The sequence below is a fragment of the Ochlerotatus camptorhynchus genome, unplaced genomic scaffold (assembly GCF_037179485.1).
Source record: "Ochlerotatus camptorhynchus isolate MF236.1 unplaced genomic scaffold, CSIRO-AGI_Acam_v1.1 ptg000007l, whole genome shotgun sequence".
Classification (NCBI taxonomy): Eukaryota; Metazoa; Arthropoda; class Insecta; order Diptera; family Culicidae; genus Ochlerotatus; species Ochlerotatus camptorhynchus.
In genome coordinates, this window is record NW_027040499.1 from 1,723,004 (window position 1) to 1,741,792 (window position 18,789).

At 41.4% G+C, this 18,789-nt stretch overlaps 1 protein-coding gene across 1 annotated transcript; it reads right to left on the reverse strand.

Moving 5' to 3' along the window:
- Positions 1–5,138: 5,138 nt before the first annotated feature.
- LOC135697099 (gustatory receptor for sugar taste 64e-like) lies at positions 5,139–12,663 on the reverse strand. The gene is made up of 5 exons (XM_065216688.1): positions 12,396–12,663; positions 6,314–6,935; positions 6,097–6,259; positions 5,300–5,389; positions 5,139–5,228 (listed from the first exon to the last, which is right to left on the reverse strand). Exons 1-5 carry the CDS (start codon positions 12,661–12,663, stop codon positions 5,139–5,141), a joined length of 1,233 nt encoding a protein of 410 aa, XP_065072760.1.
- Positions 12,664–18,789: the final 6,126 nt, after the last annotated feature.

Below are 18,789 nucleotides of genomic sequence, written 5' to 3' on the forward strand. Positions count from 1 at the left end.
CAGAGATCATATCCCCGACCTCATTCGGAGAATTATCCATCGAAAGATATGATCGATGCAAGGAAGGACCACCTAGAAGCTAGTTGCTTCAAAAGAGTTTTCACCATTGGCAGCACTAAATTAATAATGCTCCTCGTTGAGTCAGAGACATTGAATATACTGAAGAAGCTATCCACAATACCAGAAAACGTGAACATGGGGGCATGTTCTTGCTGATTATTCAGCTGATTTTCTGGCCGAAAAACTGGAACATCTGGGGTTTTAGATGATCCTGGAAGTGACGGAAAGTTCTTGTCATAATTACAAGGTTTAAAACCCGGTGGAATGGGTTTCGGTGTATTTCCGTTACCTCTTGAATTTTCCAAGGTGGAAGGGTGGTCCGTACGAGTGGCCTTACGAGGCTTTTCGGTAGTGTGTTGTTTTGCTCGTTTTCTCGTATTGCCTTTAAAAACAAACGGACTACCCTCACCGCCCTCTGAGTCAGAGTCTAGATCATCAACTGGCAAAATGGAGAACGTGTTACTGTTTTTTGGTGTGGTCTGAGAAGATGAAGCGGTATTCTTCAAGAGTTCTGCTAGTGTTCTCTTGGAGCGAGCTTGCAGAGACCGCTTAAGTTTTTCTCCCTGCTGTTTATACCTCGGGCAGTTAGTCAGGGTATGCAGGCTCTCCTTGCAGTACACACATTTTGGTGGAGCACCGCAAGGGCCCTCTTGATGTTGCTCGCCACACTGATCGCAGCGTGGTTTGTTCGAGCAGTAGTCCGATGTATGACCAAGTTGTTTACATTTCGAGCAGTTCATTACCCGAGGTACAAACAGGCGTACAGGCAGCCGAACCTTGCCAATAGCGACGTAGTGAGGTAACGCTGAACCCGAAAACGTCACACGAAACGAGTTTGACAAGGAATAAGTTTTTTTGGAGCCTACTACAGATACTGACTGCATTTGAAGGCAGTCCAATATCTTCACCTTCGGCAGAGCACGGTTTTTAAAGATTCCGAAGGAATCGGGACCCAAGAAATCATCACTAGTCAAACTCGCTTCGGTGACCACTCCTTCAATTTCTACCTCACTACTGGGTATGTAGACTCGGTATTCCAATGAAAAAAGCTCGCACGCAACAATTTGGTTAGCCTGCTTCCGGTCATCAACGGTAACGCGCAGTTTTATTGGTGTTACCTTGAAAATATCGGTAACGGCCGAAAAATGTGTTGTTAGATCCTTAGAGATCCTCGGAATGTTCAAAGGTTTTTGTTTGGGCCGGAAAAAAACAACCCATGGGCCTTTCGAGGCTTCTGGGTAAGCCTTTAGGCGGGGGAGCGCAGAGGTTTTTGGGGGCAATGGTGTGGGGGGTGCAGGTGGACGAGGAGGAGATGGTGGGGGAGAGGGTTGTGGGCGATACCTTTTCTTGGGATATGCTCCAGTATTTTTGCTGGAGAGCGAGTCAACTGGAACGTCAAGGGTTTCCATTTCCACAACTTCCTCGAGACTTTCGTGTGAGGTGGAATTAAGAGTTTCGTCGTCTGAGATGGAAAGCGACCATCCCCCGCCTTTATCATTTTCATCCATTGCGGTTAAATATCGCCGCAATGGTGTTTTTTGTAAAAATTTTTACAAATAATTGCAGTAATTTCAAATAATATCAAAAAAAAAAATATATATATATATATAGTTTCACTCTACTAACGAGTAATACATGCAAAGAAAAAAAAAATCAAAAAAAAAAATAAAAAAAAAAATAATGATTATATACTATTTACAGAGTTTTGGATCACCCTAAGTAATACAAAAATAATAATAAAAAAAAAAAATCAAGAAAAAAAAAATCAAGCGAAAAAAAAAATTGGATTTTTGGATCACCCTAATTAAACACCAATCTAATATTGGACCAGGGAAACAAGGAAGATGCTATACTGGCGAGAACAATACAAACGACACGATTTATACCTAACGCACTGAGGCGGCAGCAGACTGGAGAGATATAATTGTTTGATCCAACGGCTGCAGAGTCAATAACCTCGATGCTGGTGTGCCTCGGTCGACTCGGTAGGCAATATGACGCTCTTTCGTTGTTGCTATCGATGGGGTGATGTACCGATAGTGGTGATGATTTTGCTGATGATGTTGCGATGATGCTGGGTTAAAGCTGGACCGTAATGAAAGCACTCGGCATATCATTAACGGCTTCCTCACTCGCGCACTAGTCGTCTAAACACTATGCCAATTAACTTTGGCGAGAAAAAACCCTCGCGTGGGGAAAAACTCAAAACTAAATGATAGTGTCGTACAACGAGACCGATGCGACTTGATCGGCTCAGCGTGCGAGACGGAATGATCTGCCATGGCGTTGTTGGACGTTGAAAAAGCATTCGACAATGTCTGGCATGATGGCCTGGTGTTCAAATTGCAGCAGTACGGTCTTCCAATCTTCCTAGTGAAGATCATAAACAACTATCTATCAGACAGGACGTTCCGAGTCTCTCTGAATGGCATCTCATCGGATGCTTTCAACATCGGTGCCGGGGTTCCACAAGGAAGCATTCTTGGCCCCATCCTATTCAACCTGTTCACCTCCGATATGCCGGCTCTCCCTGATGGTGGATCGTTGTCTCTGTTCCCAGATGACACATCCATCGTCTACAAGGGTAAGGTCATCGGAGCTCTGACTGCCAAACTTCAGAGAGGCCTGGACGTCCTGTCTGAATATTTCAACAGCTGGAAGATCCGTATCAACGCGGCAAAGACCCAGGTCATTATCTTTCCACACTCTAAATCTCCTAGACTTGTTCCGTCGGAGAATAACAAGATCTGCCTGAACGGCACAGTGGTGCAATGGTCCAATGAGGTCGTGTACCTCGGGCTAACACTAGACAGCAAGCTTCTTTTCAGGGAGCACGTTGACAAAACAAAAACCAAGTGCAACATCTTGATAAGATCGTTGTATCCACTTATCAACAGGAAGTCAACCCTGTCCCTGAAAAATAAGCTTGCTGTCTACAAACAAATCATCCTTCCTGTAATCGAGTACGGTATGCCAATCTGGGAGAGTTGCGCAAAATGCCATCACCTTAAACTCCAAAGGATCCAGAACAAGATCCTTAGGATGGTCCTAAACAGTCCCCCGCGGACTAGAAATTCTGAGATCCACTTCCTGGCTGGAATTCAAACATTAGAAGAACGGAGAGTATTCATTAGACTGATGCAAAATTTGAAATTTTCACTCCACAGTGCTCAAACGGTTCCAAATTGGGCCCTGATTAGCCTCCCAAAATTTGAACTCATTTAGTAAAAAACTGACTTGGCACAAACTATTTGAAGTTTATATGGAAATTACTATGGGGAAACCATAATTTCGGTTCATATCTATCTCAAAATTCACTAGTTTACGCTACTTTAGAAAATGATAACTGAGCTTGTTGAAAATTTTCTCAGCTACAGCTTTGTTCAAGACCACTTTTAGATCAAGTGTAAGGAACAAAAATGATTAAGGATTCAAGTCACTGATGTCTTATGATTATGCTCAATCAACTGTTCAGCAGGCAACATTGGCGTTTATGGCGCGTAGAATAGAGGACAAAAATCATGGCTACTATGTCACACTCAAGAATACAGTGTTGCCCACAATACAGTTGCTTAATCTTGCCATAAGATTATCAATCTCTTAATCAATTAATAACTATTTCATTTGACGTTTGGCTGAAAAACGCAAAGTTGCAAAGTTGTAGCTGATAAAAATTCCTATCAGAATAGCAATAGAATTTGTTAACAGTACAATATGTAAAAAGGCTAGAAGACAATAAACAAACAGTTTTGTTTTCCCATAGTAATTTCCATATAAACTTCAAATGGCTTGTGCCAAGTCAGTTTCTCACCAAAAGAGTTCAAGTTTTGGGAGGCTAATCAGGGCCCAATTTGGAACCGTTTGAGCACTGTGGAGCGAAAATTTCAAATTTTGCATCAGTCTAGTATTCATCCTGGAAAGGTTCAGAGACACCTGTCTGAGATCAAATCATCAGATCGTACGTGATCTAGCACGTTAGGTTAAGTTATACTCGTAGTTAGGTAAGCTATCACTTTTTTCAATTCAAATAAAACACATCCCCAAAGGGATATTCTGTAAACCAGTTGAAAAATGCAAATATTAAATTAGAATATCAAATTAAACAAAGATGAAGAGCCAAGTAGGCTAATCAATTAAAATGATGAATCAATGTACTACCATAATCAACAGAAATAAACATAATTTTACTACTACTAACCATGTCAACAGCTGCCGTCAATCTTGTCGTCCGACGCACGCGAAACAACTAAGTCGTCTTGGAAAACGTCACGCAACAGATGTTTCGTGACCAAATGATAGAAAGACAAGAATAGGAAATGTTTCGTTGAGAGACAGCCCAGTCTTTCAAGCAGAAGTTTGTTGTATCGTGCTTGTCAGATGAGCGTTGACTTTTTGTTGTTGTCTTTGCTACATAGTTTATCATCATGAGGTTGACAATTCCCAAGCCTGGTCTGGAGACGTACGGGAAAACTAAGCCGTCCTCCTGGATCGTCAACACACTCGGTGGCAAAAGACGGGTAGGCATGGCAGTCCATCGGCATTCAACAAGCCGAGCCAAGGAGTAGGTCAGTCGCGCGCAAAGGAGGAATCCAACGCCGCCAACTAGAACAGAAATGGAACGAAGGAGTGGAAACAGAGTGGAATATGTGACGAAAGAGGACATGTGGTGGTGGAGCTGCGAAGAGAAGCGGCCCCGAAGAAGAAGTGAAGGACAACAGAAAACAGGCCAGAGTAAGAAAGTGGGAGTTGTACGCTAGTAGATTGTGGGAGAATAATAGTGGTAGTTTTGGAAAATGAAGTGCTGTAGGAGTTTTTCTGTATCCAGTCCGATCATTCCCTGCCTCGCGAGAACCTATTTTGGTAAGTGAGCCAACACTGAGACCATTTTAGTCAGGGAGGCTCAGGATTGCTCCTGACTGAGGTGGCTAGTACTTACATACAGGGTACCGAAAATTAATAGCACAGCAAAAACCTTTCCATCTTTTTATTTTATTTATTGTTGCCACCTACAAGCTACAGTGATTCTTCTAACTGTAAAACAGCATTGATAGATGTTGACAGCTATTTACCTAGATAACCTAAGTACATGGATTCTGGTCGCCATTTTTCTCTTCGGAGTCATTAACTTGGAGCAGCACCAATTCGTAAGTCACTATCGTTCCGGATATCTAGCCAGAAAAAGGAAACGAAAAAAGGAAAACATTAGGCACATTCACACAATTAGGCTAACGAATTTCACCTTCAAAATCAACTTTCTCGTTAGATGGAAAAATCTGAATCCCGTCAGCGCCACCGTATCGTTTTCCATTTGCTGATGAAATCGTTGGACCTAAATACATAATACAGAAGATAAGCCAAATCAATTTCTGAAAGTCCGCGCAAATTGAGTGTTGGGTGGAGGAGGGGTCGTTGTGTCAGTAAATGTGAAATTAATGCTGGCACGATCCGGTACTTTAGAGAGCATCACGCGTTGTGTGATAGAAAGCATCCGCAAAATGACATTGCTGTGAAGATATGTATCCCTGTTGCATCCAACAAGCCTCTATTCGCAAAGGGCAATTGCTATTACAGTCATTAATTCCTTGAGATATTAATTCCAGATAAGATTATGCTTTCTATCCACGATGGACATTGGAGACGAGCCCACGCCGCCGATTACCAGGAATCGGACGTGCTGTTGAGGAAAATAAAGTGGCCTGTTTAAAGGAAGACGGTGACCACCTCCTCGTGGGAGACAGAAAAAAAAAGATAAAGAAATCGAGTACGCGCTGCCCGGAAGCTATATTTAATACGGTAAGATAGATTATGAACGTGCGCCATTTACCATCCCGGATGGTGGCTTTTGAAATGAAAGAGCGAAATTTCCGGACAATTTATTGCTACATCGTAGAAAGCGAAGAAGATTATCTGGGATGAACGATTTTCGTTTAAGGGATACTCCGTTTTATGGACACCATCTGAATTGATGGTGGATTAGATTTTCTTTTTCAATTTTTTACCAACGTCGCCCTGAAGGAAGAACCCGTGATATCTTACCTCCTTGCTATAATACAGCGTCGGAAGAGTCCTGAACGTAGGCAGAAGCTTCCTAGACTCATCATGCACCGCAGCAGCGTAGACAGCAACCAGCACCATTCGAGTCATCAGATGTGCCAACGAATACCACACATAGATGGCGACGATAATTCCCGGATTTGGTCTAAAATAGAATAAAATATTTCCTTCCAAATCAATGAAACATTCCAAAACTCACTTCAAAACCCCAATCAGCTGAATACAGATGAAGAACGTATTGTTCGCAAAAGAAATGACCACCAGATAGGCCACGTTCCGACCGACAATGTGAACCAAGTTGCACGCCCTCTGGTGGTGCTTCCGATAGTCGTGCCAAAACGTCTCCGAATGATGCTGGGCCTTCGATTTCAATATAATGTCATTTACGTGTCGCACATTTTGCCGCAATCCAATGCTGAGCACTATCAAAAATAAATCCACGAAGTTCCAGTAGAATGTCAATACACTGGTCACGACCTGAGCCACAAATCCCACGTAGATATTGTACCGAATGAACGAGAACATTTCCGGAAAGGCTTGCATCAGATGTGCTTCCAGAAGATCCGTTATTCCACATCTGTACGCTCGATACAATCCAGCTGGCTTGGCCAGGGCATGTTCAAACAGGGCACTCACCATCAGAGTAGTCATAATGATGAGAACCTTTCGGCGAACGCTCCTATTGCTGGCGGCCAGTTGAGGGCGAAAGGGTAGACTCTGTTCAGTGCTTTCCCACTCCAGCATCAACCCGGACCAGCGACGGGCCAGCACTGTAAAGCCTATGGTGATGGTTAGGTTTATGGTGAAGAACATCCACGATACTGAAACAGGATAATGATGGTAGATAGCATAGCTGTATTGTTAATGTACGGAATGCGTCACGGGAAATTTGGAGATAATTAAACCCTTCTTACCCCTTTCGACACGTTTTTTAAATAATAAATAGCGAGACCTTTCGTAATTGGAGTCGGATCATTGCGATAAATGCAAGAATGACAACTGTAAAAAAAATCGAATACTTCATAATTTCTCAAAAGTACGAACACTAAACTAAGGACACACTAAACTACAATAGATCAAATTACTGGTCAGAGTGGTGTTAGGTCTCGAACAGAGGAAACAAAAGGAGGAGTCGACAATATTCAAAATAATCATTTTGCCCAAAATGCTTTTGGGTGATTATTTTGCTTTAGAGGATCGCTTCTGATATTGATAATATGTATTGGGTTGGATAATCAACCAGTGGCGAATATCACCAAACGCGTATTCGTTGATGTATAATGAACTCATTTGTTCGTTTTGCTCGCACCTACTTTTTTTTTCCTTTGGTTTGTTTTTTCCGTCGATCTTGTTTTCCGTGCTGAGCACCAATGCTACCGACGTGCCAGGAAGGCAGCTCCCACACCTGGACCCTACCTATCGACCCATCAACTCATGAACCGGGGATAAACGGCTTTACTTCCCATCCTAAGGAAGGCGTGATCAGAAGATGTTATGCCTCATAACATCCCGGCGGCGCCGACTGGGATTGAACCCAGGCCTGCTGGGGTGAGAGGTAATCACGCTTACCACTACACCACCGGCGCCGTTTTCGTACCTACTTCACAGCGAAGATTTTCCTTGCGTGTGATGGTAAATGATAAAAACAGACACTGATCAAAACCGAATGCTTCATCATTTCTCAATAGTGATGGAGTAATACGACATGCACTAAGCGGCTGTCCATAAACTACGCAGACAGTTTAGGGAGGAGGGGGGGGGGGGTTGGCAATTAGCCACGGCCCATACAAATTTTTTTTTGTATGGACAGTTGTCTACGCAGGGGGGGGGGGGGGGTGTTAAGAATAAAAAAAACTGTCTACGTAGTTAATGAACAGCCCTTAAACTAAGGACACGGGATAACTACAAAAGATCAAATTACTGGACGGAAACCACTGGTTTTATGTCCCGAGCAATGGAAAAAATTGAGAAAGTTTTAAAGTTCAGGGATTCTGCGTACGGAATTAACGCAGATAATGTTTCAAGTGTTTGATTTCTGAATTTTAAATATTATCAATTCACATTCATAGCGGCGCTGGTGGTTTAGTGGTAAGCGTGATTGCCTCTCACCTCAGCAGGCCTGGGTTCAATCCCAAAGTAAAGCTTTCAAAGGGAAGTAAAGCCGTTGGTCCCCGGTTCATGAGTTGATGGGTCGATAGGTACACACTTAGAAATACTTAATCTCACTGCTTTCTCACCCCAATGGGTCTGGGTTCAATCCCAGCCGAAGTCGGTGGGATTTTTCTGAGGCATGAAAATCTCTGGTCACGTCTTCCTTCGGAAGGGAAGTAAAACCGTTGGTCCCGGCCCATGTGTGTGTTTGAATGGGTGCGACATCCTACGCAGGTGTGGAAGCTGCCTTCCTGCACATTTGATTGTCGTCAATGTATGGCAATCGATGTCGGTCGGTGATTGGCTCTAGATTGCGGAGCAGAGACCGACGTTAAAAAAAAACGACTGAAACGTTCGAAAGTACGTTTGATTGAGCTGAATTTCGTGTCTATTATGACTCAATTTTATGTCAAAAATGACAATCGTATATGTCAGTCTCAGAGCACCTAAATTTACATAAATTTTTTTAAGTGTGTAGGGTCCAGGTGTGGGAGCTGCCTCCCTGGCGTCGGTAGCATTGATGCTCAGCACGGAAAACAAGATCGACGGAAAATAAGTCAAGAAAAAAAAAGTTCACATTCAGGATGTCTTCGGTTTGGTGAATTTTTACTTAAATTTGATAGATTGAAAATTTTCACATAAACCTGTTATTCCACCAGACTTATTTCTGACTGACTGGCATCATTTTTGAAAAAAAAAAAAAAACTACTAGGGACAGCCCTATGGGGTTGTACGCAATGGTGACTTAGGACTACGTGGTCTTATATAATAAATCTTATTTATTAACTGCAGCAGGAGCTTGTATTTTGTGTAGAAATATGAATTTGTGTGGGGTTCTGACTGTTTATACTCTAGTATGTCGCGCTTGACATAGATAGCCCACAGCGACTCACGAAGCGCTACTGATTCCGATCAATAGCGGTGCGGCTTCTTCCTCCTTCTCTGGATGCTCATGTGGGCTGCAGCTCGCTGCTTGCAGGGAGCGTTTCGTTATGTACTGAAGAAAACCACCACTCACCACGCGGTGACTGAATAAACACCGTATGGTGAGACCGAAAGGAATTCAACTATGAAATCTGTGTTAGAGAAATCGCTTTTCGCAGGCAATCGGTGATAATGTTAATTATCATAGCAACAGTTGCACATGTGTGCAATTTTCAATAGTGACATTTTGAAAAATGATTAAGTCTTAATTTTAACAGATTCGTAGAAAAAAATTCCTATTGATTGGCGTATTAAGAATAAAAAATCCATCATCTCTGGATCAAAATCAGACCACTTTCAAACCACGACCGACTTTGGTTTTTGAAATTGCACCTCCAATGTTACCTTCAAGAACATGGTATGAGAGATTTAAACATATCTAGGTAGAGCTGGAATTAGGCGTAACAGTTTTTGTAAACAATTACTTCTCTTGATAATTTAAAGAAATTCATGGCACGCCCACGCAAACCAACATTACTGTCAATTAGGAGAATTCTTATCCTACCTGATGATGTCGTTGATTTGCGTTACGCCCTTATCAAAGCTCTATCTAGATATGGGAACTGTCATCCGATTGATGACCTTGACAAATGTCCAAAAAATACTCTTTTACAAATTTATGGTGGTCCTGAAAAGGACCGTTTTGTCGTGATGGTTGAGTAATGCTGAACTATTAGGGTGTTAAACACAGATAAGGCTGGTGAACTGTATGTTGATTGGAATGAAAGTGACGCGCATGGCATAGATGGCCCACAGCGACTCACGAAGAGCTACTGATTCTGATCAATAACGGTGCGGCTTCTTCCTCCTTCTATGGATGCTCATGTGGGCTGCAGCTCGCTGCTTGCAGGTAGCCTTTCGTTGTGTACTGGAGAACAATGTTCAACGCCACGCGTTGAAAGCACTGCTGCTGCTGATGCTGACGGCCGGACACCACCATACACGGTGATTGGAACTGAATCCGATCAGCGGTTGAGCCAGGCCTTGATAGCCAGCTGCTTGCAGGGAGCCTTTCGATGTGTACTGGAGAACACCACCACTCACCATGCGGTGATTGAATAAACACCGTTTGGTGAGACCGGATGGAATTCAACTTTGAAATCTGTGTTAGGGAAATCGCTGTTCACAGGCAATCGGTGATATTTAATTTTAATTATCAGAGCAACAGTTGCACATTCGTGCAATTTTCAATAGTGATATTTTGAAAAATGATAAAGTCTTAAGTTAAGCAGATGCTTAGAAATATTTCTGATCGGTTCGTGATAAAGTTATTGCAATTGGTTCAGGGGCAGCTGAGTTATTAACGTTCAAAATCTTTCATAATTTTGTTATATGTTCCATTTTCGGTTTTCACAAAGTGTACCCCTATATAGAAATCACAGACGTAGTCCTACATCAAAAAAACCTCCTCTAAAATCTGTCGATCAACGACATCGGCATTTTCGAGCATTTCAATTCATTTTCGAAGTGTCAAATTTTAGTGAAAGTTCACCAAATGGAACACAGCCTCAAGGGCACAGATTTATCATGATGATTTTATGCAGTGAAATTTTGCTCAAATAAGCGCAGAGTAATCTTTTTGGAATTCTAAAAATTCCCTTCTTCCCGCCCACTTAGTTATGATTAGAAAAAAAAAAAATAGTACTCGGATCTGGATACTCATGTAACCACGTAGTAACCACCATGACAGACCTGAAAAGATCATCACATAATATAAAGCAATTTTCATATCAATAAGATAAGATGGCGTAAAGGGCGAACACGAAATTATTGCGACACATTCAACAGGGCATAACTTTTTTACCATTGGGTAAAAATCAACCAAATTTTGCACACTTTCTCATTGATGTGTATTGTGTACATGCTGTCAAACTCGAAGTCGTGTTTTTCGATTCAACGAAAATGGAGGTGAACCAACGCGAGTTGAGAGAACAAATTCTTTCCAAACACCTGGAATTTCCTGACCTGTCGCACCGGCAGTTGGGAAAAATGTTGAACATTCACCATTCAACCGTCTCCAGAGTGTTGAAGCGGTTCCAGGAGCGGTTGACGTTGGACCACGGCAAAGGAGCTGGAAGAAAACCGGGACCGGAGAACAAAAAGACGGAGGGAAAGGTGAAGCGGATGATTAAAGCAAATCCCAACGTCTCAAGCCGTGATTTGGCTAAAAAGATCGGCATGTCGCAGAGCTACGGCCAGAATGCAAAGAAGAGAGCTGGACTACATACATACAAGGTACAGAACTTCCCAAACCGCGATGAGCGGCAACAATCGACGGCTAAAACTCGGGCACGGAAGCTCTACGAGAAGATGCTGACAAAATATGGCTGCTGTGTGATGGACGACGAAACGTATATAAAAGCCGATTTTAAGCAAATTCCGGGGTTGGAGTTTTTTACCGGCAAGAGCAAGTTCGATGTGGACGACAAATTTAAGAAGAAGAAAATGTCGAAGTTCGCCTCCAAATATCTCATTTGGCAGGCCATCTGCTCTTGCGGACTGAGGAGTGAGCCTTTCGTGACAAAGGGCACAGTAAATGGCGAGATCTACAAATCTGAGTGCCTCGAGAAGCGCCTTTTGCCGTTCTTGCAGCAGCACGACGAAGCTCCGCTATTTTGGCCAGATTTGGCATCATGCCACTAGTCTAAAGGTGTCCTGGAGTGGTATGAGGCCAATTCTGTCCATTTTGTTCCAAAGGACATGAATCCGCCAAACTGTCCGTAGCTGCGCCCGGTGGAGCAGTACAGGGCAATTATTGAAGCGGGAACTTCGGAAGAGCAAGAAGACAGTCAAAGACGAGAAGGACATGTTAAGAAAATGGAAAAAAAAAACTGAGAAACTGGTACCGGATGACACTGTAAAGACTTTGATGGAGGGCATCAAGTGAAAATGCGTTCAATTTTACACTCAAGGCTCCATCGATTAACTTTTCTTTTGATTTTGAAGTAAATATATGTATAAAACTACCCTAAAATTTTGGTTTGATTCCAGGCATGACATTTTCGGTGTCGCAATAATTTCGTGTTCGCCCTTTACTTCAATTGGCACTCAAAAGTAAGCTTCTGGGTGGTGAATTTACAAACTATCGATATCGATGGTGGATACAAAGTGTTACACTTAGAATAAAAAAAACCCCGATTGCTTACAAATTTTCGAAAACTCCACTCCGGTCGTCCAGAATGTAACCAACGAAAAACCGGACATCATCGATCCCCCCAGCTGGAACAGCGCCGAGTACAACATCCGAAAGGAGCACAACTTGAATCGAATTCGACTGGCTAGGGCAGCTCCGAACCCCAGAACCGGGAATATTGCAAAAACCTGACCGAGCACTATCACCGGTCGAAACACTGCCTGGTAGCTTCCCTCGTGATCCAGATTCACCTGTCGCTGCCGGTAGAATTCCCCTAGCATCCAAGGAAGACGCCAAAAACACAATCGAATATTAATATTAAAATCATTTCAATTAACTTTTCAGGATCTCACTTTCAAACGAGTCACCCACTTTGGGTCGAACGAGAATTATATTACCACCGTCGCTCTTTACAAAATGGCTCAACATTATGCTTGCCTCCGAAAAGCGTCCTCTCACGACTGGAGTTTAGAAATTTAATGACCCAACCATAAACCAAATAAACTTATTAAAGTTCCATGGCCATCGCCCCCCTCAACCGACTGGGTCGTCGTTGTCGGGCGGAAAATGGTGAACATGACTGGGCAAAGATGTTTTGTACATATCAGTTTTGTTTTCCGACAGGGCGACGTGCGCGATTTGCTGCATCACTGACTACGTTAAAAAAAAATAATGCGACCCCAGACAAGTCTTGTTATTTTTTTGTTTTCCTTAGAATTGTGACCTTGTGGTTAAGGATGGTTGGTTGCTTTGTAGCATCACACAACGAATACTGATGCAACCGGGTTTCTCGACCATCGAAAGCCAAAGGATGATTGGACGAAAATGAACGTAACCCCAATTTCCCAAATTGAACCCTTCCAAAGAGTAATAAAAAGAAGGAATTAAAACTGATACCATAAAGGGCTGCTGGAAGCGGTCGTTCGAAAGTTGCAACGTCAGCAATAATACCGGAAACCCGAAATGAAAGATAACGATTGCGTTGACAGCCACCAACAACGCTGTCAGCGTAGGACCGACCAAGACTAACAGTACCAGAAGGGCAAAAGAGCTGTGCTGAAAGAATTTTTTATGTAGGGTTAAGCACCACCACCGCCACTCTGGACTCCGGAGGACACTAATGGACTGTGACAGGGTGCGATTTCGGGCGACCAAATGGATGTGGTCGGATATAATCAGTGATGACAATTCCAGCATTAAGTCCCTTATTCCCGGTTTGAGCTTGTTCGGAAAAGTTTTTTTTTTCTCAGGGTGGGAGTTTTGATGAGGGTGTGTATGGTGAAAGTACAGTAGATAGGAAATGGCGCAAAAACAAACAAAAATCGATTAAGAAAGTAGCATACCTACATGTGAAGTTATGTTCATTCTGTTTATATCAAATGCTTTTTTTCATCTTTTTTAACTCTTTATTTGTTCCAAATTCAAATTAAATTACTTTTGATTTAAACCTAGGTGCTCAAGCTACTACAGTAACTTCCCAACAAACATATTCAATATGATGCACATAAATGATCATTTTGTCAAGTTTCTGCATTCATGTTCTATCTAGGGTTACCATATCAAAAACTTGAAAAGGAGGACATTTCGTTTGAGGTTTGGAGATAAAGGAGGACAATGTTTCCTTTTCTTAAAATTAAAGGATGGCAATGAGTTTTTATCAAACGGGTTAATAATATGTGTGCTATCACAAAATTCATGATTTTCAACGGTTCAATTGAGATTGAATAGGTAGTAGTCGTTATCAATTCAATTCATCTTCTCGTTATACTTTTGAAATATGCATCAAACTAGCCTTCATAATTCATTGTTGATACTTGGAAATGATCCAGTCTATCTGTTTTGCATGTAAACTACAGCTTTAAAGCCTCAAAACCATCCAAACTTTTATCATGTACAGAAATCAGGATACACGTCATTGCTGATTGAAACCAACATGAAAAACGAACTTCTAAGCTACTTATTAATTTTACCATAGGACTTTAAACCAAATCCTAAAATACCATAGAACCAGAATGTCAAAATCGAACATATTTTGGATTCAATCTACGGCTGTGTTCCATTTGGTGAATTTTCACTTACATTTTAAAGATAGGAAATTTTCAAATAACTCTGGGGTTGCACCAGACTTATTTCTGACATACAAGTAATCAATTTTGATAAACATCTTCTTGAAAATTGACCAATCAATTAGTATAAGATATTTTCGAAATGTCCAAATTAAGTGAAAATCTGTCCAATTTAAGTGAAAATTCACATAAAATTCCACAGCCTAAATGTAGGGCTGTTGACAGCTGTAGTCAGGGGTTGAAACAGTTGACGTTTTTTACGACACTCGCTTCGTTGTCATGCGCGACAGTCTGTTTTTATTCGTGTTCTATGCTCTACCGTCGTCTTTCTCACACAACACAACCGGTAGAATAACTTCGAGCAAAAAGAAAATTATCAAATAACTATCATATGACATGAGTGATTTCGTTCTAATTCCTCAGTGTGGTGTAAATTAAACCATTTCTGATCAGAAATGTTATTCATAGGCCATCATTGCTTGCTATTTTCAGAATTCACACAAGCACAACATCAGCAGCTCTTATTATGAGAAAAACTAAAATACATACATTTGTGACGGTCTTCGGCGACAGTGTCGTATGACAGAGCCTGTCAAATGACATTTGAGTTCGGTAGTGTACTATGATAGCTTGTTTTGCAAGTGTCGGAGGCAAAGGCAGTCGATTATCACAGAAAATGTGTCGACTACCGTGACCGCTTACAAGACTGGCTGTAGTATACTGCTAGTCCCACTATCGAATGGTGAATGGTGAATGATAAGACGAGGTTGCGACATAATTAAACAAACATGCCCTACAACAACGCTCTTTGAAAACAATTTTATAAATATGTTACTGTAAAAAGTGCAAGGAAGGATGTTTACTGAAAAAAGGAGGACATTTTCGGGCAAAAGGAGGATGTAGACAAAATACTGAAAAAGGAGGACATGTCCTCCTTTAGGATACCATATGGTAACCCTAGTTCTATCAGATGTCACAGCTGTTGTTTGCGGTGACATCTATCGGAAACTACACACAATCTGTTTTCCTATAATTGTTCACAGAGGACACTGCAGTGCAAAACATGTCTGGTATTCGAAGTCCCTCCTTTTTTACACATTCTGCACACAAAATAGCTCACCCCTCACAGAATTTCCAGCCGAATTTTATGAATGGGGCGGGGCATAAAGTATCTTTTGCGCAGAATATGTAAAAAAGGAGGGACTTCAAATGTTAAAGCAAATGCATACAGCAATTCCATAGAAAAAGTTATAGTGGGTCTCAGAATTTCATGAAAATTGGTATAGTTCTTCCTTATCAAAAAATATTAGACTCGTATTTTTTTATTGCTTCATGTTTTAATTATTTTTCTTCGACCTCGTCATTATTTGTAGCATTTAAGTACTTCTCCCAGAATTTTGATACCAAAATTAATAATGTCAAACTGGGGCCTGTTTTAAAGCCACGAAGACTTCAATGGGGGAGGGGAGTCCAACCACAGTATACGCTCGGTAAAAATATTTTAAATTTTTAGTAAAGTATACGAGGGGGGAGGTAGGATCTGCAATGTTTAAAACTTGGTCTACGTGGTTTATGGACGGCCCGCAGGTTGAACTGAATGTTGCACCCAGCTTGTAAGTTACTCATAGATTTCATTAGTCACAGCTGCTGTGACTCGATGGAGACGTCTTGCGTCTTCATCGTTTCCATGCACGTGTGGTGCATATATTGCGGAACAATAATTTTTTATTTAAAAAAAATTGTATCTCCAAAACTGGTTCTCCGACATCGCTAATTTTATGTAAAATTAAATGATCTTTCAATTAAAAATACTCAAATAAGAAGTTGTTGAAGACCCTCGCTGTGAAAATCAAGAAAAAGCATTTGTAACATATTTTTTCCTACAAAATCAAATATCTCTGAGTGTTTCATAATTTTTCTTAAAACTACATTAAAACATCTTTCATTTGAAGCGTCAATCGTAAAAATCGGTCAAGAGGTTCAGAAGTAATAAATGTTTGAAAAAAGACATTTTTGAAAAAAAAAATGATTTTTTGGACCACCCTAACACGGAAATGGTCACCCTAATGGTGCAATAAAAAAATACGAGTCTAATATTTTTTGATAAGGAAGAACTATACCAATTTTCATGAAATTCTGAGACCCACTATAACTTTTTTCTATGGAATTGCTGCATATATAGAGGTACCAGACATGTTTTGTAGTGTCAGGTACTCTATTTTGTAATCTGTGAAAGGGAAATCACAAATCGAGTGTCAACCAAATACATGGCATGTTGAGAGATTGAGCTCGTGAGAGAGAATTTCTCTCTCAAATTTGATTTTTTTGGCTCTCTGGGGACAGGTAGTAAAGCAGGTAAAATTGTATGGGGAAAAATCATTTTTATTTAATTGTAGCTTGTTTAGTATTCATTTCCGGGAAAAAACTGAACGACAAAGCCCCTGACTAATTTCTTTAGGTTGTCGTTCATTTTTTTTTTGACCTGAATATGCACCGAAAGCGAATTATTCCCACTTCTCTCAATTTCTATATGGGGATTTTTATCACTTCCTACCAGCGGAACAACGCCATCTCTGTGGAAAATGGTCGAACAAAATGATTAAATGGAGCGTCACATATCATAAACGTTTACATTATATCATGTAAAGTTCTACACATATCATGCAATGTAGCAAATATTGTATAAAAAAGTAGAAGGGTCTGTGCCTAGGGGCACGAACGGAAGCTTGACGTAGGACCACTAGTGGACGGAATAAATGTGAAGAGCATTTAGTTCTTTTAATTGATCAATTATCTATTATCTCAATCTTTCCGTTTTTGAATTGTAGGCGTACCAAATTTGTAGTAATTTTTTTCAAAGAGAAAATTGATAAAGAGAATCAATCAAAATCACTTGCACTCCTGCTTCCAAGTTAGGTTACAAGATGACAACTCTGGATAGCATTTTGTGTGGTCGTTGGGGGATTGTGGTTCTGAATATGGACAAACAGGTAGGTGACAGCATCACGGACATCATTTTCCAGGAACACCTTCAGCACACCTCGTAGATCAGACCGGAGATTCGTTTGACACCACCACGGTGAGCCAGACGACCGATGGCGGTTATCTCGAAGAACTTTGCGATGACGCTTGGCGCCTCCTTTACCAGACCTTTTCCTCCTTTGCCACGATCAGTCAATTGTTGCTTGTTAGGTGTGAAAGAGTGGACTAGCCACTACCTTCCTACTGCTGCTATTGCTGTTCACCACGCCGTCCGGAGCGAAAATGAACTAATGCCATTTAGTTTAAATGATCTTTATTTTAGTTTAACTTGGACGATTACCATATAAATTTTTACTAAGTGATTTAATTGCTTTCTTCATCTTTAGGTATGGGCAAAATTTAAAATTTGTTTTACAGGATTAGTCCTAGACTTAGTACACGGTCGACCACCTTGGTGGGATTGGTTTGTTTTGATTTTAGAATTTGAAGAGAAACTACTTAATACTACTATTTACAGCTTAAAACTAACCTACTCTACTATATACACTTAACCTACTATGTACAAATTGCTTATTAAAGCATGTTCAGAAAGATTGCATTTTTGAATAAATTTAGTTGTCATATCATCAATTTTGGAATCTACTTTGGGAATTTCTGCCTCTTGATGGAGGTCTGCTATTCTTGTGTCGAATGGACGATCTAGGATCATCCTCAACACTCTATTCTGTGCAACCTGGATTTTGTTCCTGTGGGTCTGAGCGCACGATTCCCACACCGGGGCGGCATAGAAGATCGCGGGGGCTATGATCTGTTTGTAAACAGCCAGTTTGTTTTGCCTTGAGAGGCGGGATCTGCGGCAAATGAGCGGATACAAACACCTAACCAAGGCGGAGCACTTAACTAGGGTTTTCTCTATGTGCGAGCGGAACAGGAGCTTCTCATCGAACAACATCCCGAGATAAGTAACATCAGTGGACCACTCGACCCTTGTACCATCCATTATTACGGTACAGGAGGGAGACGGTTTAAGTTTTGGTGATTGTCTGTGAAGGAACATGATCGCTTGGGTTTTCGAGGCGTTGATTTTGATTTTCCACGAGGTGGCATAATCAGTAAAGGTGTCAAGGCATCGTTGCAGCTTGTTCGTAATTTCACGAGGCATCCTACCCTTGACGGCTATCGCGGTGTCATCTGCGAACAGAAAGAACACGCAACCGTCTCCTAGAGGAGGGATGTCCGACGTGTAGATGCTGTAAAGCAGTGGTCCCAGCAGACTCCCTTGCGGAACACCTGCTGGGATCGGAAATTGTCCCGAAAGGGAACTATTCAACGACACCTTGAACGACCTTTGCTGGAGAT

Bases quoted from the DNA above. Each gene is read 5' to 3' on its own strand.
- LOC135697099 (XM_065216688.1), bottom strand. From the start codon at position 12,663: ATGCTAGGGGAATTCTACCGGCAGCGACAGGTGAATCTGGATCACGAG. The intron at 6,936-12,395 runs GTAAGCAATCGG...ATCCTGTTTCAG, and splicing joins AGTGGAGTTTTCGAAAATTT to TATCGTGGATGTTCTTCACC. The intron at 6,260-6,313 runs GTGAGTTTTGGA...ATTCTATTTTAG, and splicing joins CAGCTGATTGGGGTTTTGAA to ACCAAATCCGGGAATTATCG.